Source organism: Danio rerio, chromosome 5 (genome assembly GCF_052040795.2).
Source record: "Danio rerio strain M-AB ecotype USA chromosome 5, GRCz13ab, whole genome shotgun sequence".
Lineage (NCBI taxonomy): Eukaryota > Metazoa > Chordata > Actinopteri > Cypriniformes > Danionidae > Danio > Danio rerio.
The window spans coordinates 55,910,872-55,926,245 of record NC_141025.1 but is presented as its reverse complement, the minus strand read 5'-3'; the positions used below and the strand labels follow the sequence as shown (position 1 = coordinate 55,926,245).

The 15,374-nt window shown below is 33.4% G+C and overlaps 1 protein-coding gene and 1 non-coding gene across 2 annotated transcripts in view; one reads left to right on the top strand and one right to left on the bottom strand.

Annotated features, from left to right (window-relative positions):
- The window catches only part of skic3 (SKI3 subunit of superkiller complex), a 49,413-nt gene that overhangs the window by 9,140 nt on the left and 24,899 nt on the right, over positions 1-15,374 (top strand). Inside the window, exons 12-26 of the mRNA XM_087254119.1 lie at positions 665-751; positions 1,127-1,230; positions 1,326-1,446; positions 3,073-3,252; positions 3,417-3,541; positions 6,268-6,518; positions 8,254-8,356; positions 8,509-8,691; positions 10,870-11,014; positions 11,104-11,182; positions 11,284-11,345; positions 12,394-12,450; positions 12,554-12,622; positions 12,713-12,787; positions 13,757-13,898. Coding sequence (XP_087110245.1) covers positions 665-751; positions 1,127-1,230; positions 1,326-1,446; positions 3,073-3,252; positions 3,417-3,541; positions 6,268-6,518; positions 8,254-8,356; positions 8,509-8,691; positions 10,870-11,014; positions 11,104-11,182; positions 11,284-11,345; positions 12,394-12,450; positions 12,554-12,622; positions 12,713-12,787; positions 13,757-13,898 — 1,783 coding nt within the window. The remainder of the gene's footprint in view (positions 1-664; positions 752-1,126; positions 1,231-1,325; positions 1,447-3,072; positions 3,253-3,416; positions 3,542-6,267; positions 6,519-8,253; positions 8,357-8,508; positions 8,692-10,869; positions 11,015-11,103; positions 11,183-11,283; positions 11,346-12,393; positions 12,451-12,553; positions 12,623-12,712; positions 12,788-13,756; positions 13,899-15,374) is intronic.
- On the bottom strand, positions 7,827-7,909 carry trnas-uga (transfer RNA serine (anticodon UGA)). Its single transcript has one exon. It is a non-coding gene; the product is annotated as a tRNA-Ser (tRNA).

Genomic DNA, 15,374 nt, shown 5'->3' with positions numbered 1-15,374 from the left:
AGCATTTCTAATTAGGTTTGTCACTTTATTCAGCTCCCCTTTAGCCAAAGACGTCTGCAGTTGGCATTAAAGCAGTGTGGTGTATGGTAAAAGTTAAGTTAAATTTGGCATCCTACCACACAAAACGACATGTTTGCCATTGCAGCCGGTCTTTTTTTGCTACCGGGGACCCGTGTGACAAAGGTTGGTATTTGTCTATAGGTCCGAATGACAGATTTTTTCTTAATCAATTCTGGTGAACATTTTAAGACCTTATAAAAAAATAATTAAAATTTTACAGTAAGTAAAGATCATGTTCCGTGAAGATATTTCCTACAATAACAATATTAAAAACTCAATTTTCGGTTATTAATTTACATTGCTAAGCATTGTATTAATATTTTCTCAATATATGATTTTCTTTAACCCAGAGATTCCAGATTTTCAAGTAGTGTCAAATCCTTAAAAAAAAACATATAATAATGGAAAGCTTATTTATTTCATATGATGTATAAATATTAGTTTCAAACAAATTATACTTATAACTAGTTTTTGTTACTATCAGTGCAACAAGCAGGTGTTCTGGTTAATACTTTGATGTAAACCTTTTTCACATAAACATATATTTCTAATAGCATTGTTTTAAAAGACACAATAAAATTATATAGTTTCATTTTCTTTTTAGATTTCAGATGCCAAAAATGATCCAGTGGTTTTGGCATTAAAAGGAAGAGCTTACTTGGAAAAAGGCCAGACGGAGGAAGCATTTCAGGTAAACAGAACTGCATTCCTAATGTTTTTTATCTATTTATTAAAACAATAGATGTTAAAGGGATAGCTATAAATATGAAAATTTACTCAGCACTTCATCCTCAAATACGTTTTTTCTATTTTAAAGAATGTTGTTAACCTAAAAGTTGATGATGATCGCCAATACCTTCTATAAAATGCTAAGGAAGTTAGTTTGTTTACCTACTGTATGTTCTTCATAATATTTTCTTTTGAATTTTTTTGAACAAGTAAATAGTATTTATTTTTTTCATTTTAGTGAACTATTCCTTTAAGAAATTGGATATTCCAAAAGCGAAGCAGTTCATAATAATGCCATTAATGCAATAATGCCACTGGAATGAAATGATTCTTGCAGGTTTCCACTGAGCTTTTGAGCTCTCACCCAGGATCTGTGGATGGTCTCACTTTGAAAGCACTTCTACATGTTGCTAAAGAACAGCACAAACAAGCTGAGGAGAGGTGTGAAACTCCACATATGCACACGCACAAATGCATATATCATAAACAACTTGGGTGTAACCACCAGGCACTTATTTTCTCACTCTGTTACACAGCTTTCTAGAGGCTTTATCCAGAAGTCCAGATAGTGGGGAACTGTTCTTCCTGCTCGGGTCCCTTTATTGGAACATGGGAGAAGAAATACGAAGAGACCGCAGCAAAACTCATTTACTCAAAGTGAGACACTTTAAAATCCTTTTATAGGACCCTGGTAAATATAATTTATTTCCCCCACATTTTGTTTTGTTTTTCCTTTTAGTTTTTATGTATTGTTTTTAAATTTTCTGTTTGAAATATATTTTTTAATTTTGATGGATATAATTTTAGTAATCAAAAACTATTATTTAATTGTTAGCAATATTTGAAATAAAAGTAAAAATTTTTTTAAGCAAAAAAGTAGCAAAAATAGTAGCAAAAAAACAAAAAAAAAATTCTCCCAAACTTTTGGGACTATTAAAGTTCTGCTACCTTAAAAAAAAAAAAAAAACTTAAAATTTAATGGGTTGTTTTAAATTAAAATTTAGGCAATGTCCTCATAAGGGAATGACAGAAGCTAAAAATAACACAATCTTCACATTTTATTAAATATTGTGCATTCAGTTAATGGAATGAACAATTAAGTATAATTCAATTTGATAAATTTTACGTAATATGGCACATTTCTATTTTAGTTCCACTGGAATATTTAGTTCCGCTTCATTAAATTATTTTGGTCAATGTTTATGTAGACTTCAGAAGATTCTCTTCCCTTTGAATTAAAAAAAAATATTTCAAATGTTTGATTACTAGACGCAACCTATATACTATATAACTCCAGGTTAACTATGTTTATATCTAATAACTTTTACTGTTAAAGTTATTAGTAATTGGTACCACACGTCCCACACGGAATCTGCAGATTTCTGCAGATTTTCAGCCAATTATTGAGTCTATTCAGTTGTGTGTAAATGTACATTTCTTCAATTTTTAAATTAAATTCAGTAATATTACTGACTAATATAAAAATTTTCATATGATTTACTTACAATGCAGTTTGCAAAGTAATAATAAAAGACTAAAAGTCTTTTAGTAGATATATTATATGAGTCACTTAATTTGTTTGCTAAATAAATGTAAACATTAAATAATAGTCAAAAATGTAGTATTTTTTTATTTCATATATTAGGTTTTTAGTTAAGATACACTCAAAATCATTCTGCATAAATCTGTAGATTTTTTACAATATTCTGCACAGAATAGCAAAAAATGTCTGCAGATTCTGTCTGGCCCTAATAATTAGTTATTAGTTAGTTAAAGTTATTAACTACTAAAGTAACTAATAAAGTTATGGTAACTAATAACCTTAACTTTTCTGAATTTGATTGTAATGCAATAATGTGCACCTTGTGTAAAGCTGCTTTGTAACAATAATTATTGTAAAAAGTGCTAAACAAATAAACTTGAATGAAATACTTTGCAATTTATTTAATATAACTGTAATGATATAAATACTCAAGCTTTTCATTTACCACGAAAGGATGACATTTTTTACAAGAATGTCACCCGGAACCCCAGGCAAACTCAAATGACATGTTTAAAGGGAATAACAAACATTGAAGAATTTATTCAGAATAGTAAGGCTCTTAACAAAAACACATCACTGATGATGGAATTTTTTGGCCAAAATAGGAGACTGCAAGCTATTTTTAACCATCCTACCTGCCTCAGTGGAAAACAAAAACGAATAAACTATTCTGAACTCCCTAGCTAGCCACAAACCAGAAGATGATCATAAATATATTTCTTGTTTTCTTTTGTTTTAAGGCAGCTAAACTGGATCCTTATCTTGGTTCAGTTTTTCGCCTTCTGGGTCATTACTACAGAGAGGTGGCTAAAGACCAGGGCAGAGCCAGAGGCTGCTATAAAAGAGCATTTGAGCTGGATCCATCTGATGCTGAAGCCGGAGCAGCTGCTGTAGATCTCAGTATGGAGCAGGGGGACATGGTGAGTGAAGACAGAAGTGCATTTGTCTTGTAAAAATGCATTGCAGTCCGTTTGAATGTATCATTTGCATCTTTTTTTTCTCATCAAGATACAAGTTTAACATTGCAGAAAATAGGTTCATTTAAATCAAGGTTAATTTGCTTCATGATGTTCCCTATCTTTAGGACTCGGCGCTGACTGTTCTGCAGTCTGTGACAGAGAGAGCTACTCCTGGCTCTGCTAAATGGGCCTGGATGAGACGAGGTCTCTACCACCTTAAAATTGGCCAGCATCAACAGGCCATTGCAGAGTAAGTGAACTGATGTCAGCTGTAAGGCCTAAGTGGTAATAAGATTTGTTTCAGTGGCCCAGGGTGGTGTGCTCAGCAGATACTTTAAAAGCTCTTTTTAAAGCAACTGTAACGTTAGCAGTTATAATGATGCAAGATGTTAACAGGTTTTTACAAAAAAAATGTATTAGTAGTAAATCAAATCTTCCATCCTTTTGGCAATTAGTAGTCGAACAGTGAACTCCAAGTCAATTCCTAAAATTGAATCGCAGCCAATCAGGATATAGATGTAAAATGTTTCCCATATATTTTACATATTTAATATATATTAAATATGATAAAATATGGTTTTAAGTGTTTTGAATTACAGGGACATAAGGTTAAACCACCTTAAAGGTTCATGAAACCCTCAAGTACTTTTAAAATTTTTTTTAACAGATTTGTGTGTGTCGAGCATCAGTTAAGACAATGTTAGCACCTGTTAGCTTTAATTGTGGGGAAACCTGTATAATTTTGAGGTTTTGTCAGCTAATAAACATCTTGCGGGTTTAAAATTATTTTTAGTGCGGGATCAAAATCGGTGAAGTAGCGCAAAAATGCAAGTGCAAAGATGATGCGTCGTTTCTCATTATTATTCATAGTGGAGTTGTCTTATCCTCTGTGAAGAGCCGGCTTCTTAATTATTCTGTGTTGATGACTAGGTGAAACCGCGTCCACGGACCCACAGCACGCAGTATTAAGCCGTTCATGAAGGGTCGTATGTGTTTGTTTCCATGATCACTGGGTTTTTTGCATGTTTTTTCCCTGATCCTTTCAGAGCCGATACAGAAAACTGTTTGTGTGCAGCAAGCATTTTTGTTGGGAGAGCAGTATGACGATTGGAGAATGGTGGACTTTGTCCTTTATCAGTGGAGTTTGTTCACATTTAGACACATCGCCGTGCTGCTGTGTTCGCCTAAATTTTCCAGCGGGGCTAATGGTTGAAATAGACAGGGCAGGAGACCTGCTGCATTGAGTCTGCATTCAGACCCGGGGATTGAGGGAGAAGTTCTCATTTATAGTGTTTATATAAACACGATTATTAGTGAACAAAAAGTAGCTCAGTTATATAGAAATTTGGTAAACAGATGCAAAATAACTATATTTCCAATCCCATAGTAGTATGAAAGGTTAGTACAGACTAGAATCCACATGAATAGCTTTACATAAAATTTTGCATAAAATAATCAAGACAACATACAATATGGTGTGATAAGGATACGACAAAGATAACAGAAACAAAACAAAAACAGTCTGGAAATCTATACGAAACTCAACAGTGTAACTTCAGTGTTAGAGATGTATGATCTCTTACACTGGCTCTGGTATATTATTATATTTTTATTTTATTATTACTGATTTTAGTACTACTAGCATAGCAAGAAAAGTGTTGTCAATGTCAAATTTTATAATATAAATTTTATATATAAACGTATAATTTTTAATAATTATATTACTATTCATTCATTTATCTCCATTTCGGCTAAGTTTTTTTTTTTTAATCAGGGTTGCTACAGCAGAATGAACCGCCAAGTTATTCAGCATATGTTTTACCCAGTAGATGCCTTTTCAGACGCAACCCAACGCTGGGAAACACCAGTAAACACTCAGATACACTCATACACTTTGGCCAATTTAGCTTACTTAAGCTTATTTTAGCTGGTTTTAATTTAGTTTAAAACCAGAGCACCCTAAGGAAACCCACACGAACACGTGTAGAACATGCAAACTCCACATAGAAATTACCAAACTGACCCAGCTGGGGCTCGATCCAGTGACCTTTTTGCTGTGAGGCGATTGTGCTACCCACTTCGCTACCGTGACGCCCAATTATAATTATATATTTTTTTAATAAACAGCATATAAAGATTTCAATATAATAAAGCAGCTTTCACAATGATAGACAGATATAGATAGATAGATTTGTATGCACATTTTGGAATATCACAATATCACACTAATGCTTAATAGATGTCCACACTCCTGTCTCAAAAGATTACTTTATCATTTTAAAATTTTGGTGGTTAAATTATTCAATACTTAACCAGTGGTGTAAAGTAACAAATTACTAGGGCTGTCAATTGATTAGAAAAATTTACTAATTAATCACACTTTTTGTTGTAATTAATCATAATTAATTGAATTAATCATGATTAATTAATTGTAATTAATCATGATTAATTGATTAATTATACAACTGCTGCAAACCGCTTGGAAGCATTAAAAGTGTCAAAGAAAATGTGCAAAATCTTTACATGCAATGATCCAAAGACTGTTCTGACTTCATCATGTAACTGATGAGAAGATGAAGGATGTTTACTATATGATAACTGAAATTGCCAAATGGCCTTAAAAAATAACTAAATGCACTACAGAATGTTACGTTTTCACACACACACAAACACACACACACACACACACACACACACACACACACACACACACACACACACAAATCGCATGTAAACGCAAGAACAGTTCACTGTGTAATACTCACTATTCTTGAATAGTTTTGAAAAGGGCTACTTTTTAGATACAGATACTTATACTCGCACTACATTTTTGAGCAAGTAATGGTACTCAAGTATGACTTTTCAGTACTCTTTCCACCACTGTACTTAACACATTTAAATACAATTATTAATATTGTTTTGTTTTATATTTTTTTAAGTATTTGAAATGTACTCATGATTCTGCTGTGGTGTCAGTCTGCAGGCGGCGTTGAGGGCTGATCCTCAGGACTGGGTCTGTTGGGAATGTTTAGGCGAGGCTTACCTAAATCGCAGGAGCTTCACCGCTGCCCTGAAAGCTTTCGATAAAGCCCACGTACTGCAGCCCACCTCCATCTACAGCCTCTATCAGACCGCTGCCATTAAACAAATCCTCGGCCGCTTTAAAGAGGCCGCCGCGGAATACAAGCAAATCTTAGAGAAGGAGGACTATGTGCCAGCACTGAAAGGTTTGTTGGATTTCTGCAGAAACGTTGCAAACACTTTACAATAATATTCCATTAATGTTAGCTAATGCATTTACTAACATGAAGTAAGAATGAACAATAATTAATCATAGTTTAACCTGTACCAATACAATATTAAAATACAGTCAGCGTCAATGCTTCCCATTCACTTTAAATGGATGACGTCAGGTGTTGCTAAACTTCATTGTGAATGTGTCTGCTCGCTGCAGAAGTTCTTAAGCGCCGACATACATCTCGGATATCTCGGATACAAGTGGCCAAAATGAGTTTCCTTCACAAGGTGGCAGGGTGCACCCTTATAGATACCCAGGAGGAACTCGGAGTAGAGCTGCTGCTCTTCCACATCGAGAGAAGTCTTCTGAGGTGACTCGGGCATCTGTTTCGCATGCCTCCTAAACGCCTACCTAGGGAGGTGTTCCAGGCATGTCCCACTGGAAAGAGTCATGGGGATTGCCGTATTGCTGCAGACATACAATAAAAACAGTACAAAATACAGTAGTTCAAACAATAATAATTATGATAAAGTCTTGTTAAACAAACTCAATGAAACGGGTACAAAGAATTTCTTGTATTGATCAAACTACACTTAGGGACTCTATGTCTCTTACCAGAGGGAATCCAGATGGAGCAGTAAAACAGGCTATCTACTTAAAAGTGACAGAATGTTTAATTCCTCCTGAGGACTTGACACCCACAATTAATATTTATTAATTAATTATATAATCGAAACTTGGCAAAGAGAATGGGACAACTGCATAAATAATAAATTACATGAAATTAACCTGAAAATTAATAAAAGACACTTTGCAAATGATAATTTTGAGACCAGGGATGATCAAACTATCTCAACTAGATTGGACATTTTAACTAAGACCCACCTGAATGTGATTACTACCAGGCTGCTACTACTATCAAACTAATTTTGTTGAAATGTGAAAGTTTGAATAGAATTAGACAAAATATTTAGAAGGAGAGTACTTTGATGGACATTTTTAAAAAGGTACCACCAGGAATAATCTTAAATTATTTATCAAAAATTGAACAGAACATTCATGTTTAACTTTGAATATTTTATTTATTTATATTATATATATTTGTGTAAGTAACTTTTTATTGTAATACGAATTAGTTTTTATAATGTCATATGTTTATGTATATTCATTTTGCCATGAAATAGCCATAAGTTGCTGATGTGGCAATAAATAAATAATATATACATAAATACCAGAGGGAATCATTTTATTAATATATTATCTGTTTATTGGCACTTATAAAGTTTCACAAATTTTCTACCAGGAGTGGTGTTTGAACCCACGAGGACATCTGTCCATTGGATCTCAAGTCCAACACCTTAACCACTCAGCCATCTTGGTTAGCCCTTATAGAGTTTGATATTATTTTATATCCCTAATACTACCCAAAACCTAAACCCAACCACTACCTTATTAACCAGCTAGTAAGTAGCTTATTAGTAGTTTATTGACCTAAAAGTCTTAGTTTGTTAATAGCTGGAGTTTTACATTAAAATAAAGTGTGATCTGAACAACTTTAATTTCATTAACTAACTTAAATAAATACTGTAATAAATGTATTGTTCATTGTTTGTCCATGTTGATAAACACAGTAACTACTGGAATATTATTGTACAGTGTTTTCCATACAGTATATAAACTTGTAGTGCTTCAGAAAGACTTTTTACTGTGTTTTGCTTTCTCAGGTCTTGGTGAATGCTTGTTAGCTTTGGCTAAAAGTGCACTGGATGACTATCTTGATGGAAGAGCTGTAGATCTGATACAAAACGCCATCCATTATCTGTTCAGGTAAAGTGTTTTGTGAATATGGAGGTCTGCTGGGAAAAAATGAATACATCTCATTCTGTAAAAAGCCTTCAAGCAATGTAAGGTGTAATTAATGGCTGTCATCCATTGAGTATTGATGTGATCTCTTTGTTTGTTTTCTTCTGTGCGCTCAGAGCTGTAAACCAAAGGCCAGACCTGTCGTGTCTGTGGAAGTTATTAGGTGATTCCTGCACCGCCTCCAGAACTGTGTCTCCAAACCGGGCTAAAGTGCTGGTACCTGGAGCTCTGTGTGGAATGGATCCATCCGATCAGAAGCACACACTTGACCAGAGACAGCTCCTTACTCTTGGAGAAAGGTGAAAGACATACATTCACAATTGCCCATCGGAATAACGTTTAAATAAACTTTTTGAAATCCAGTCCTTAGTAGGAACATATTCAAATTTTTCTTTTACCTCAAGACATGATGGGGTTATTTATACAAGATGTCATATTGGACAAACTAAATGTACTCATGGACATTTAATTAAGGGAGAATTTGCCAGGATTTTATTAGTATTTTATTTTTATATTTAGTAATATCATACTAAATTTCTATAAAATGTATGTCTTAAAAATCTGTTTTAGACATGACACCACAAAATCTTATTTTATAATGAAATAGCCATTGAAGCTAAAATAGCCATAATCTCCCTTCTGCCACAAATAAGGCAATTGTAAACAGAAATGTTAACAATTAGGCTAATATGGATATTTTTTTCTCTATATTTCTTTAATGTAATATGTAATATTGGGATATAAGCATATACAATCTACTTGTGAACAAATCATTGAAGATGATAAGGAGAGGAACATTTTTTTTCTATATTTTCTGCTAAATTTGTGTTTATCCACTTGTAATCAGGACAAAATTGTGTCAATACCAAGGTTATAGGGGCCAAGTGTTTATATTTGAACATCTCAAGTGGATCAAAAAAGATTTTCAAAATGTATTTTAATCATTTAGTCATTTTAATGACATATATTTTTGCAAAAGATTTCATATCTCAAACACAAGTACTTCACAATTGTTTTCAGCATTGATGATAATAATAACAGAGTTCATACGGTCATGGAAAACCTGTAAAAATCATAGAATGTTGACATGACATTTTCCAGGCCTGGAAATGTTTTGGAAAAACAGAAAAAGTCCTGGAAATTGCATTTACATTTAGTCATTTAGCAGATGTTTTTGTCCAAAGCAACTGGGGTGTTATTAAACAATATGATTAGATGTTAATAAAAGTGAGCGATTGCACCATATTTTAAATGTCTTATTTTAAATGATCTTCTATTGGTCTAAAGCAATCAAGTGATTCGCGGTTAAGAATTCACCAAGCTTGAACTTTTAAATGCAGTGAATGTGAAACTTTTCGCACGTGCTTGCGTTTCTAGTCTGCCGCATTCGCATGCCTATGAATGGAAGTCTATGAAGCAAAAAGTGCAGTGTAATCGCTGCTTTACAATAGAAGTAGTTTTACCTATTATTACTAGTTTAACAAGCTATTTACATTATCTAAAAATAGTTTGACAAATATCTGTATACTGTAATGGAGGTTAGATATTTTTACTTCTTTTCTTGGCCAAAAACATGGTCTTGCTTCATTGGTGCTGTGGTAACCATCATCTATTTTATATAAATAAATAAAAAATTAATGCTGGAAGGGCATCCGCTGCGCAAAAAAAGATATATAAAGGGACCCCAGATTTATAAAGGGACTAAGCTGAAAAGAAAATGAATGAGTGTAGACATTACATGAAACATTAAATCATGAAAATTCACTCGAAAGTCCTGGAAAAGTCATAGAATTTTTGTAGTGAAAATGTGTATGAACGCTGTAATAGGCAATTATTGAGCATCAATTTGGCTTATAAAGTGGATTTCTGAAGGATCATGTGATCCCAAAGAGTGATCAAAAAACAGAAATGTTCTTCTTAAAGGCAGGTGCTCGATCAAAAACAAATACTGTGGCAAAAGCTCTCAAAAAATGCTAAAGTGGCAGTGTGCCAATTTTTTTTTTTTTGACCTTTTGCCACTAAAGAGTGATCACAAAGTCTCAGACTCTGCTTTGACATCATAGAAATAAACTACATTAAATATATAAAATAACAATCAAATTATTTCTTCTAATAATCAAGGACAAACTTTGTGAATTTGCTTGTATTTATTTAAGCAGATACAGAAACATTAATTCATTCATTTTCTTTTTGGCGTAGTCCTTAATCTGGGGTCGCCACAGCGAAATAAACCGCCAACTTATCCAGCATGTGTTTTATGCAGCAGATGCTCTTCCAGCTGCAACCCATCTCTGGGAAAAGATACAGAAACTTATTGAACTAATTATTAAAATGAAGACTTGAAAAATGGGAAGAAATATAAATAAGATACTGTATATAAATAAAAGTACAACTGACTAGAAATAATGCCCACTGCAAAAATAAACAAATACATGCTAATAATTTCCTCATTCTGTAATGAACCTATATTTTATTAGGTGTTTTGGTCGTGCATTAAAGCTGATGCCGGAGGCTCCCAGTCTGTGGTGTGACCTGGGTTTGAACTATTACCATCAGTCCAGACTGCTCAGCTCTCATTATTCTGAGGAGGATCCCCAGGCTCTGCTGGAGAAAGCCCTTCAGGTACATAACCTGATTTTTTTAATTCATAGTGATCTCATGAGTATGAGTCTTAACAGGCTGTCACTGTGATTTTGTCACTGTTCTGACAGTGTGTAAAAAAGGCAATCATGCTGGACAGTGAAAATCACACATACTGGAATGCCCTCGGGGTGGTAGCCATGACAAAGGGTAAACACAATCAGATGTGCATAATCGAATTAATCTGCATTACATAACTACAATGTGATTGGTCATTTGTGTGTTCATTATATTCTGTTTTACAATCTTAGGAATTGAAAACTTTGCACTTGCACAACACAGCTTCATCAAATCAGTCAAAGCGGAGCCAAACGTAAGTGATGCAAGAAAGGGGAACTGTTTGCTTACTTTTTAAACATTTGTGTTGATGCAAGTAATATAGAGTTGACGTCAAAATGATGAGCCCTCCTGTGAATGTTATTTCATTTTTAAAAATAACTCCCTAGTGTCTTAACTGATATGTTATTATTTTTAACACATTTTTAGACATAATAGTTTTAAAAACTATTTTTTTTTTGTCTTTGCCATGATAAAAGTACATAATATTTTAATAGTTATTTTACCAGGTACTATTATTCAGCTTAAATTGCTAGTTAAAGACTGAACTAGGTTTTTAGGTTAACTACACTCAAAGCATCTGTTTGTTAACAATTTCCTTATTTTGTGATTGACAAGTGTTTCCCATTTATGTACGGTTGTGAATTGCATTCTGTTGACTTTTGAATTCAATTTACTTGAACTCCAATCCAAACTTGTTGAAAAAGTTTAACATAGCGACTTTTATTTTAGAAGTTTATGTAATGTATAATAAATAAAATCTTGAGAAATAAGTCTGTAAAATAGAAGAAGGTGTACTGGCGGTGGCTTTTGTAGCATAATATATAACACCAGCCTGACAATATATCAATTTAAACTATTAAAATGTTAATAAAAGTCACTTTTTCAAACTTTTCACGGTTAAAAGTTGATGGCAGAAAGATCAAGGTCCCAGAATGTAATTCAAAAGCCATAAATAAACGGGGGAAAAATAAAAACATGAACCTCAAAATATGGAAAACTGCTAATATACAGATATGGTTTACAGTGTAGGCAAGTTAGAATAAGTTATTGGAAAAGTTGTTTTTGTCCCATTGTTTTTAATGGGACTAGTAATATAGTTCTTAATTTTTTACAAATACAATAAAACTGCTTTTATTCCAGCTTAATTTAACTAAAAGAAATAAGACTTTTCTCGGAAGAAGAAAATACCGTGAGATTTTTACTGCATCTGTTAAACATCACTTGATAAATAATTGACAAAAAAAAAAAAAAAAAAAAATTGACATAAGTGCTATTAACTGTATCTCCTGGTTATTATTCAGAATGTGGTAGCCTGGACCAACCTTGGTGCTTTGTATCTGATGAAGGGAAATATAGAGGTAAGGTTGGTTAAGGGATTAGCTTGACAATTACACTCACACTAATAATTTTCTAATTTAAATCTAATTTTTGTCTTTTTATTTTTTTATTTTTATTTTTTAGCTTTCTCATGAAGCCTTTAAGATTGCTCAGTCTCTAGAGCCCCTTTATGTGAATTGCTGGATCGGACAGGTAGTTGTTTAGACTTGTGACAAGTTCAAAAATTAATATAAAATCCAGTGGTCTACTCGCAACATATCTAACATCTTTCTCGTTACACAGGCCCTCATTGCTGAGACAGTTGGCAGTTATGACACAATGGATCTTTTCAGACACACCACAGAACTGAGCACTCATGTATGTGTACTAATTTCTAAATATTTAGAATCATTCCGATATTTGGGCTTTGCTAAAAGCAGTCTTATGTTGAACTGGTATGTTTTTGGGAATAACCATGAATACATTAAATGGGAAAAAATAAATGTTTTTTTTTTGTTAATGTTTGTTAGAATTTTAAGTAAATGTCATTTTCTGTGAAAACATTTAGTGTATTTCATACAGTAAATATTTTATAAACATTAAATGTTTAATTAGTAATATGCATTGCTAGGAGATTTATTATACAGGCAATTTACTCAGTATTTAGATTTTACTCAGATTGCAGGTTTTCAAATAGTTTTATCTCTGCCAGATATTTTCCTAACTGTGCAAAACATACATCAGTGGAAAACTTATTTCTTTAGCTTTCATATGAATCTCTGTGGTCCGGGGGCACGTATTAGTATTCAGCATGTAATGTAGATCAAAGATTCTTCAAATTTATTCTGAAACCAAAACAACACCCAGTGTTGTAGTGAACTCTGTATAAACATATATACAGACAAAACATGAAAATTTTCGTGTTCATGTAGTCTGCAATGAAATACGTCAAAGTAAATTCGGAATTCACCACTTTTTTTATTTGCATTTTCCAAACTGTCCTAACTTTTTCTGATTTGGGGTTGTATATAGTGTATATTCAGGGTGCATTCTGTAGCCCTAAATATCCACCATTCAGTGTCACAATATCCTTCAGAAGTCATTCTATATTGCTGATTTTGTCTGTTAAATACAGTGAATTTTTTCTTTTAAATACTACAGAAAGCAACAACATTATTTGGATATAGCATTTTTAAAAACATTTTGTCTCGACTGTCCTTTTAGATTGTTTTATTGCAGCCTTGATGGATAAAATGAGATATTGCTTTAAAAAAAGACCACAAAGGTATGAATTGTAGTATATCATTTCTTCTTCGTGTTCAAATGATTGCTTTATGTTCTGTTTAGACTGAAGGCGTGAAGGGTTATGCGTACTGTGTTTGCTCCACACTGCTGGACAGGAGCAATAGAGACTCAGAGCTGTATCTCTACAACATTGTCCAGATGAACGCTGTCTCTGCTGCTCAAGTTGCTCTGAGCAAGTACACTGGTAAGAACACAGACACATTACTCTGGATTAAAAAAAAGTTTTAGGGTTTTTAAAGTCCATGTGAAAGGAAATTTTTACGATATTTGTTTTGTTAGCTCTCTTTAATAAATGCAAATTAATCTACTGAAAAGATGGATCAAAATAGTTTGTTTAGGTAATCTTCAATGAAAGTCTGACCATTTGCTTCCACATTTGGAGTGGCAGTCTTTCATTTGATATCAACCTGAGGGCTTTCATGGCAACTGCATATTAAAACCCTCTTTTACCGTGGGTTTGCAATGAGGGAATGATGCCCACAAGACTTCCGGTTCAAACAGGCTTAAGGTGTTAAACACTTAAGGGTGTGTTCTTGGCTCTTGGCAGGTTTGGTTTAATTAAAAACAAACTCTGGTGGGATTGCTTTGATGAAACAGTTCATTTAAATAAGCGTGAACACTGTGCTCTGGTGCGCTCATCTCATTTCATCTTAGGTCATTTCCAAACAAATTCTGGTGCAGTTTGGAGTAAAGAAAAGGAGTAAAGCAAAGACTAAAAATAAAGAGGCCGAATGGAGGAGGCTCATTCTATATCCTTGCGCTGCAGATGGTCTGTTTAACTGTTTTCTTGCTAGTGAAGTGTTCAGTTTTTTCACTTACTGAGTCCACCATCTAAATAGGAAATGAGCAATAAACTTTTGAAGGGAATGGAAGACGAGACTCTGATTGGTTTAATGTGCGTTATGCTCAAAACACACCCATAACTAATTAGGAGAATAAGCACAACCCTGTTAGACCATGCGCTGGGATGCAGTCTATTCTTCTGTCTTTAAAATAGCAAGTAGATTCAGATATGGCCTTAATGCTTTTGTGCCATGTGCTTTAGACTTCGCCTAGATCGTTAAATTAGATCCCTAGGAGTGTAATTGTAAGTAAAAATGCTAGTTTTTTTAACCTATATTTTATTTTTTCTGTTGAACACAAAAGAAGAAATTCTAAAAAAATGTTGGTGAAAAAACTGCAATTGACATCTGCAGTAGGAACAAAAGTAATAAGGAAGTCAGTGCTGTTCAACAGAAGAAAGTTAGTCAAACTTTTTTGGAACAAGTGAAGGATGAGTAAATGATGACACAATTTTCATTTTTGGGTGAACTATCCCTTTAATGTGTAATCTGAATAAATACAGTAAAACTGCATTAGATTAAAACATAAACATCTTCACCCAATGCTAAAATAAAGTGCATGTCTTACCCATTAAAATGATTATTAAAGTGCAACCAGTATGCTATTGATATCCTAAAATCTTTAACTTTCAAAGTAGGTAAATACGCTGAAATGGTACTATATGCACTGTAATACGCAATGTTAAAAAATTATGATTTAAATAATGCACCACCCTCTTTGTTCATAAAAGCGTCTTTAGGCTGGAAATGGTTTAAAACCCATTATGGCTTGAATGATTTGAATGACTTGTAACGACTAGACGCATTTCAAAAATGTG